Here is a 9,295-nt window from a genome sequence, read left to right on the forward strand (position 1 = left end):
TTAGTTAATTTTTCTTGTCTATATTGAATACATCATTTAAACATTCCATTCACAGTGTAGGTTGGAAAAAGTATGGCTAATGACTTCTCCAAAAGCTAATTGGAGTCAGCTAACCTGGAGCCCAATCATTGAGACGAGACTGGAGATGTTGGTTAGAGCTGCCTTACCCTATAAAAAACACTCACCATAAGCGTTGCCTGATGTGAAACATGCCTCGAACAAAAGAGATCTCAGAAAACCCTAAATTAAGAGTTGACTTGCATAAAGCTGGAAAGGGTTACAAAAGTATCTGACAGCCTTGATGTTCATCAGTCCACGGTAGGACAACTTGTCTATAAATGGAGAAAGTTCAGCACTGTTGCTACTCTCCCTAGAAGTGGCCGTCCTGCAAAGATGACTGCAAGGGCAGAATTCTCAAATGAGGTTAAGAAGAATCCTAGAGTATCAGCTAAAGACTTACAGAAATCTCTGGAACATGCTAACATCTCTGTTAACAAGTCTACGATATGTAAAACACTAAACAAGAATCAAATCAAATCAAATTTTATTTGTCACATACACATGGTTAGCAGATGTTAATGCGAGTGTAGCGAAATGCTTGTGCTTCTAGTTCCGACAATGCAGTGATAACCAACAAGTAATCTAACTAACAATTCCAAAACTACTGTCTTATACACAGTGTAAGGGGATAAGGAACATGTACATAAGGATATATGAATGAGTGATGGTACAGAGCAGCATACAGTAGATGGTATCGAGTACAGTATATACATATGAGATGAGTGTGTAGACAAAGTAAACAAAGTGGCATAGTTAAAGTGGCTAGTGATACATGTGTTACATAAGGATGCAGTCGATGATGTAGAGTACAGTATATACATATGCATATGAGATTAATAATGTAGGGTAAGTAACATTATATAAGGTAGCATTGTTTAAAGTGGCTAGTGATATATTTATATCATTTCCCATCAATTCCCATTATTAAAATGGCTGGAGTTGGGTCAGTGTCAATGACAGTGTGTTGGCAGCAGCCACTCAGTGTTAGTGGTGGCTGTTTAACAGTCTGATGGCCTTGAGATAGAAGCTGTTTTTCAGTCTCTCGGTCCCAGCTTTGATGCACCTGTACTGACCTCGCCTTCTGGATGATAGCGGGGTGAACAGGCAGTGGTTCGGGTGGTTGATGTCCTTGATGATCTTTATGGCCTTCCTGTAACAACGGGTGGTGTAGGTGTCCTGGAGGGCAGGTAGTTTGCCCCCGGTGATGCGTTGTGCAGTCCTCACTACCCTCTGGAGAGCCTTACGGTTGAGGGCGGAGCAGTTGCCGTACCAGGCGGTGATACAGCCCGCCAGGATGCTCTCGATTGTGCATCTGTAGAAGTTTGTGAGTGCTTTTGGTGACAAGCCGAATTTCTTCAGCCTCCTGAGGTTGAATAGGCGCTGCTGCGCCTTCTTCACGACGCTGTCAGTGTGAGTGGACCAATTCAGTTTGTCTGTGATGTGTATGCCGAGGAACTTAAAACTAGCTACCCTCTCCACTACTGTTCCATTGATGTGGATAGGGGGGTGTTCCCTCTGCTGTTTCCTGAAGTCCACAATCATCTCCTTAGTTTTGTTGACGTTGAGTGTGAGGTTATTTTCCTGACACCACACTCCGAGGGCCCTCACCTCCTCCCTGTAGGCAGTCTCGTCGTTGTTGGTAATCAAGCCTACCACTGTTGTGTCGTCCGCAAACTTGATGATTGAGTTGGAGGCGTGCGTGGCCACGCAGTCGTGGGTGAACGGAGTACAGGAGAGGGCTCAGAACGCACCCTTGTGGGGCCCCCGTGTTGAGGATCAGCGGGGAGGAGATGTTGTTGCCTACCCTCACCACCTGGGGGCGGCCCGTCAGGAAGTCCAGTACCCAGTTGCACAGGGCGGGGTCGAGACCCAGGGTCTCGAGCTTGATGACGAGCTTGGAGGGTACTATGGTGTTGAATGCCGAGCTGTAGTCGATGAACAGCATTCTCACATAGGTATTCCTCTTGTCCAGGTGGGTTAGGGCAGTGTGCAGTGTGGTTGAGATTGGTGTTCATGGGAGGACACCACGGAAGGAAGCCACTGCTGTCCAAAAAAAACATTGCTGCACGTCTGAAGTTTGCAAAAGTGCATCTGGATGTTCCACAGTGCTACTGGCAAAATATTCTGTGGACAGATGAAACTACAGTTGAGTTGTTTTTCAAGGAACACAACACAATGTGTGGAGAGAAAAAAGGCACAGCACACCAACATCAAAACCTCATCCAAACTGTAAAGTATGGTGAAGGGAGCATCATGGTTTGGGGCTGCGTTGGAGCCTGGATAGCTTGCTATCATCGACGGGAAAATGAATTCCCAAGTTTATCAAGACATTTTTCAGGAGAAGTTTAGTCTGTCTGTCCGCCATTTGAAGCTCAACAGAAGTTGGGTGATGCAACAGGACAACAACCCAAAACCCCAAAGTAAATCAACAACAGAATGACTTCAACAGAAGACAATACTCCTTCTGGAGTGGCCCATTTTAGAGTCCTGACCTCAACCCGATTTGAGATGCCGTGGCATGACCTCGGGAGCAGTTCACACCAGACACCCCAAGAAAATTGCTGAACTGAAACCATTTTGTAAAGAGGAATGGTCCAAAATTCCTCCTGACTGTTGTGCAGGTCTGATTCGCAACTACAGAAAACGTTTGGTTGAGGTTATTGCTGCCAAAAGAGGGTCAACCAGTTATTAAATCCAAGTGTTCATACTTTTCCACCCTGCTCTGAATGTTTTATACGATGTGTTCAATAAAGACATGAAAACATATAGATGTTTGTGTTATTAGTTTAAGCAGATTGTTTGTCTATTGTTGTGACCTAGATGAAGATCAAATTTTATGACCAATTTATGCAGAAATCTATGTATTTCCAACGGGTTCATATAGTTTTTCTTGCCACTGTAGCTACTTCTATCATGCCTAGCATATTTGGCTACAGTGGATTGGTGAAATAGTTCACATTTGCCCGGAGTTTCTGGTGCCCTTGTTTTGAATACCAGGCGCTCAGTATTTTTTGTTGAACACAGGAGTCCTTCCAGTTTATCTTTAGAAACAAATTCTCACACAGAGCTCTGTCTGTTTCACGGGTGGGCCCTGGGAATTGAGTTAGAGAGTGAGAGAAACTCTGCTGGCTGTAGCCCTGAAGACATCATTACACAACAGTGATTTAGTCTGGAGCAAATTCTCATCTGGCCCTAATGACCATGACAATGGATTATGTTTATGCAGTTTTGACTGTCCACACAGTGAGTTCCTGTAAGACAGTCTATATGCAGCTTACACCATTATCAGACAAGTGCATGGTAGTAGCACCGTGAATTGAAATTTCTCTCTGTTTCGTTCTTTTGTTCTGCAGAGGGAAAAGAAAGGTATTCTGAAGCTGTTGTCGTCTAACAAGAAGAAGTCTCGCCCCTCTCCCCCCTCATCCCCCACCCTGGAGGCAGAGCAGGCTGCTACGGGGGACGTCTTCCAGGGGGCCATGGGCCCCGACATTACTCCTTCTCCCTCCTCTGCTGGCGTTGTCGTGGGTAACCATGGCCGTGCTGTCCCCTGCCCTGTGGAGCCTGAGTTTACTGCCGCCTCTTCATCCTCCTGTTCCTCAGCCCCCGAGTTAACGCACCGTAAGAGTAGCCCCCTGGACGGATGTGCCCCCATCGCCCCGCCACCTCGCCAGGCATGTTCCTCCCTCACCTCCCAGCAGCACGACGCTCGGCCAATCCTATGCGAGAGGTACAGCATTTCTTATATTGTAGAACAGTGACATATTGTTAAAGGTCTGTCTGATGTTGTGATTCTGCTGGAATTGTGTGTGTGTGTGTGTGTGTGTGTGTGTGTGGCGTCTCTGATCTCCTGTGCTTCTGCAATGTGTCAGTACAGTATCCCCCCTGATCCCCCCCCCCCCTTTCTCAGGTACAGAGTGGTGGTGTCCTACCCCCCTCAGAGTGATGCAGAGCTGGAGCTCAAAGAGGGAGACATAGTGTTTGTCCACAGGAAGAGGGAGGACGGCTGGTTCAAAGGAACACTCCAGAGGAACGGCAGGACCGGACTGTTCCCTGGCAGCTTCGTAGACGGCATCTGACTCACACTTGACCACAGTAGACCGACCGTGACCTGACCATACCATGGACTACCATCAATGGAACCACGTCTGACTTTGTTGCCTTGTTTTGGGGTCAAGCTGCGAGCCAACTAGCTGAAGTTGCTAGGGACAGGATGAGATGGATACATACACAACATTTAAAGTGGTCCTCAAAGTACAGAGGAGAAGAATGATGAAATAATTTAAACTGAGCTGCAGAGGAAGAGGAGCTAGCTGTCAGTTGAAAGCACGGTGAACCGAGCTGGAGGAGAGCACACTACTCCTGTTCATTTCCTTTTTGTCAGTTATTTATATCTGTAACAATTCAAAACGTTAAATGTGTGCCTTGTACTGTTCCCCACTTTAGTGTATATAAAGAAACAAAGACCAGAGAGTCAGAACTAATCATATGAACTGTTAATAGATGGAAATATGACAAGTTGAAATGTGTTTTTTTTTGCGGGGTGGGGGGGGGGGGTTGTAGTGGTTTAGGGGTTGTAGTCAGCGCCTGTCTTATGACATGTTTCCTACATCACTTTGTGCTTGTCTCTCATTGGCTGCCGTGCTGCATGTTAATATTGCATGGTGTCTCCACTGATTGGCTGTTTGAGCACAAACGTAAAGAATACAGCAGATGGGAGGAGAATCAGTGATGTCATCATCAGCACATGCAGTGAAGCAAGAAGAGGTGTAGAGGTGGGCCCAATACTAATCTGATCCCTTGAACATATTCTTATATTGACTGGAAGGTATCAGCTGGATGTCATTAGCTCCATACCCTCTGGTTGGGTAGTTGGGAGTTTCTGACATATTGCAAACACCCATCTATTCAGTTGACATCCAATTTGGCCCAGAACCTCTCTCCAAAAATGGAATTTGCACAACCTCCTCCTGTATCCCTTGGACCTTTTGGTGTTCCAAATGGCTTCCCCTTGGGCTCCAGGACCCCTTATTGGAGAGCGGGAGAGTCATCTTGGTGGAATTATTATACCGTTGATGATCTGATGCCTGGTGAGGTTTTCCAAACATTTCCATAACGTTAGGAAAGCCAGCGTCTGCTGTTGATTGAAATGTATTATTATGGATTTTGATTTGGTCTGGCCTTTTTTTGACATGTTAACTAGACACACTCCATAGATGTTGCAATCAAGTGTTACTTACTGTATATGGTTCTGTGTGTACTTAATGAACATTGTAGCTGTTCCCCCCCCCCCCCCCCACTCCTCTAATAGTAGACCAACCTCATCGGACATACTGCAGCTCAAGATCTCAAGTGAACGACGGACACAATCGCGATCAACACAGGAACCATATCATGTGACTCTGATAGTTCCGTCTTAACAACACATGGAGATCTCTATCCACTTGGATCTATACGACGCCAGATGCTCTGGACAGCGCCTCCTACAGCATGGAGATGCAGCAAGACGTCTGACAGGCCTGCTCTATGTAATGACCTTCACGGGCTCTCAACCCTCATTTCAAAGATGAATTCATTCCTAACGTGTCGTCAATACAAGACAAAACACTTCTTAACTTATAAAGCAGATTGTTTTCCTAAAGTAACCATATCACTGATATCACTCCCCCAATACAATCTAGTGTGTTTCTCCTTGAAGTTGCGAGTAGTTTTTTTCAATTTTACTTTTTTATAAATATGATCAATGACTTGGACAACGTTGATTCTTAGCTGTACAGTGCGTCTATACAATGTGTGTGATAGGTGTTCTATTGACTTGAATATGATTTGTGTGGCTGGTTTGAGTTTTGGTAGCCGTTTTTTTAGTTTTCTGTTTGTTTCAAAGCACAAAAAAAGAGAGCGAGGTGCGACTTGATTGGGTGTGGAGGGTGTGAAACCCCAGAACCCTGGGTCCTACTTATTCTCAGCAACTTTTGATTTCAAAATAATCCAGTCCCACTCCACACACTCTCCACCTCATCCTCCTCCATAGGCCTTCAGTCATTGTAATGAGATTGACAGCACTGCTAGTAAGAAACACCAGGCACCACACGATGAGCCATTGGTTTGATCCAAATCTCCTATTTTTTTTGGCAGTGTAGAAAAGTCTAAATTGGATTATATTAGTCAATGATAGACAGTAAGTGGCTGTTCTATTGTTAGTGGGCTCCCTTCACTATAGCACACCAAGAGGACAGTGTCCTTGGTTTTCCTGCTGCTGCCTCTTCTATCAGATGCTATGGTGCAATATCAACAGCTGAGGCCACTGTGTCTAAATGACAGGTTGGACCTGTAGGCACTAATCTACCGCAACAAGAGATTTGCTCTTAGTTTGCTTCCTAGCAACTGGGTATCAACAGGCATAAGGAGGTTGGAAGGCATTTTGGATATTTCATGTCTAACCTGAGGGGAATATTTTCCAAAGTATGTTTAAGTGGGTGTTTGTCATACAGTAGCTGGGACCACTATGTGTGACTGCTGAATTTGTTTTAAGTTGTTTTGAAATAACGTTTGAGTTGGGAGTAAAGGCTCTATAAAGTGGTACGAAACACTGTTCAGATCTGTTTGCTTCTCAATTTGCCTATGTAGAATGAACCTAATGTTCCACTGCTGTCTTGGCATTCACCATCTCCACCTCACCTCTAATGCTGAACTGGGTTTTGCATTTGGAGTGCTTTCTGTTACTGATGAGCCTTTTTTTAAATATTTTTTTTCATACATTACACGCATACATTTAACTACTGTACCATCAGTATATACAGATGTAGGATTGTAATTTGAGCCGGTTTGCTACAGCATGAGGATGGTCCTGCAGCAACAGGAATTATGTGGATTACAATTAGTGGATATTTTTTGTAGGGGCTGATACATTTTTCGTAATTGGACATTTCAAACCTGAAATACCCTGCAAGTTTTACATTTCCTGCATTGCAGCAAAGTTCTCCTGCAACAAAGTGATCAAATTAAGGTCTTCCATATGTACCATAGTCAGTTTAGTCATTGATTTTCACATAGTTTAATGATCAAATGATGACATTCTCTGACTTGAGAACAACCGAAGCAGTTCGGTGTTCTGTGAACATGTTTTCACTGTAATCTCATGCCTTGTTGGAACACAAGGTAGCACTAAAGTCTGCTTTATTAAACTAAACAGATTCTCCTCATGCCAAGGTGACTTGCTTGATTTTTTTTTATTTTTTTTGGCGGGGTTGTTATAATTAGTTTTATATAGTTAGTCTGATCATGGTGAAATTGGCATCCATTCAAAACAAAACATTAAGTATGAGGGAATAGCACATTTTGTAAAAAAATAACTAGAACAATAAAAGCTAATGGTTTCCATGTTCTTGTCAGTCCTCTTAATTTGTGTGTGTCTCATTGCGTTTAGCTGGTCTCTTCCTGCCAGTGTAGAGGTGTCTGAAAGCATTACCACAGACATGAGGGACTGAAGACACGACAGCAAAGTCATCTCTCGTCTCTATTCTCATCCCTCTGCAAGATCTGCTTAAGATTGTGCGTATGCATTGAAGCAATCCTCTCCATGTATGAGCCATGTTACAATCCCCACCAAGTGGGTTTACCTTATTGGTGCGATGCGTAGGGTGTTTCCCTTTTACACAAGGGTTCGCTTCCCGCTCCTTCCATTCACTACATTGGTGTCAGAAGTGGGATGGTGACCGTGGGGCCATTGGAATGCACAGGCCGGGACTTGTGAGGGGGGTTGAGATTAGTCAGCATAGGGATGTGCCTTCCTGTTCAGAGGGGGCAGTGTAGTGGTCCTCGCTATATGAGCCATATTTCAATTTCCACCAAGTGGGTTAACCCTATTGGAGCGATGGGTAGGGTCCCACTTCTGCCTTTCACGCCAGCAACCCAGGCTACACAGTTATTATAGGGCTATACACAGAGGGACCAATTGGCAGTTTGCAAAATGCCAATTGGTCTGTGTCTGTATAGCCCTATATTAACTGTGTACATAACATGGAGATCGTTTCAATGTTCTTGTATATTTGTTTAAAAAATTCTAAAAAGCTGTTTTCGCTTTGTCATGGGGTGTTGTGTGTAGATGAGGGGAAAAATTAATTGAATCGATTTTAGACTAAGGCTGTAACAAAATGTGGGAAAAGTCTAGGGGTCTGAATACTTTCCAATTGTACTATATACCCTAACATCACTTTGTCAGGCAAAGACTCAACATTAAACTCAAAATAATAGAAAATGACTATTCTGTTTCACTACTGTTTCACTACTCACGCCACCTTGTCTTCCCCTTCGGTTGGTCAACTTTCATATTTCCTGCTACCTCAGTAATCACTCCCTTCAATGGAGCCCTTTTCTTGAGAGCAAAATATCTCTTGTCCCCATTTGTTTAACTTGGAGCGGCTGCTCCCTCTGACCAGCAGAAATACAAACAATTATCACAAGACCACTTCTGGTTACCTTCACCGATTCCGCAGCACCCTACTCTGTTTTCACCCACCCTAAAACCACAAATGGATCAGCCGAAAGGCAAAGGTCCACTTTTTTCCCAAAATGTCACTCCTACCGTCAGACTCATCTTTATCCTGACACTCAGTGCGAGCCTTGGGCTCTGAGAACTTCACCACACTTACGTCTGATACTTTGCCCTCGCTCACTTCCATTTCTCCTCCTGTCTTCAATACGGTGTAATGCTCCCTCTGCTTAAACTTTCTACAATTCTTTAACGAACCATCTCCCTTTTTTCCACCATTTTACCCGATTCAAGCTCACCCTCTTCCCCTCTCTCTTCGACCTCCTCTACCTCTCTTTTTCCCTCCATTCCTCCTCCGTATTCCAAGTATACTTCTTCTTATGATAATACTGAACTTTTCCTGATATCTTATTCTTGCCCTCTCAAGGGATGCAATTTCCCCCTGGGATGATCCTTTCTCCTCAAGCACTGGATGTGTACTGTGATTCTGAAAACGTCAATGTTGCCTTCAGCTGAACTTGCAAACAGCCCCGTTCTTCTGCAGCAGTGACGCTGACTAGCTAGCTGTAACTGTCCACCCAATGGGAAAGGACATTTGTGGATGTGGTCGAGGGGTATTTCTTATTACTTGAATATGGACTCAGACTTTCTGATAGGATTAAAAGAAAAGCAGCGCAGCTCTCGGATCAGCTTTCTCCATTCAAATCTTACCTTAACATTAGAATTATTCCACAATGTTTGACGGAT

At 44.2% G+C, this 9,295-nt stretch overlaps 1 protein-coding gene across 1 annotated transcript in view; it reads left to right on the plus strand.

The window, feature by feature from the left end:
* Nucleotides 1-7,437, plus strand: part of LOC124037837 (E3 ubiquitin-protein ligase SH3RF1-like) — a 55,773-nt gene extending 48,336 nt beyond the window's left edge. Inside the window, exons 11-12 of the mRNA XM_046352954.1 lie at nt 3,414-3,787; nt 3,968-7,437. Coding sequence (XP_046208910.1) covers nt 3,414-3,787; nt 3,968-4,136 — 543 coding nt within the window. The 3' untranslated portion in view covers nt 4,137-7,437. The remainder of the gene's footprint in view (nt 1-3,413; nt 3,788-3,967) is intronic.
* Nucleotides 7,438-9,295: the final 1,858 nt, after the last annotated feature.

Source organism: Oncorhynchus gorbuscha, linkage group LG06, assembly GCF_021184085.1.
Source record: "Oncorhynchus gorbuscha isolate QuinsamMale2020 ecotype Even-year linkage group LG06, OgorEven_v1.0, whole genome shotgun sequence".
Taxonomy (NCBI): Eukaryota; Metazoa; Chordata; class Actinopteri; order Salmoniformes; family Salmonidae; genus Oncorhynchus; species Oncorhynchus gorbuscha.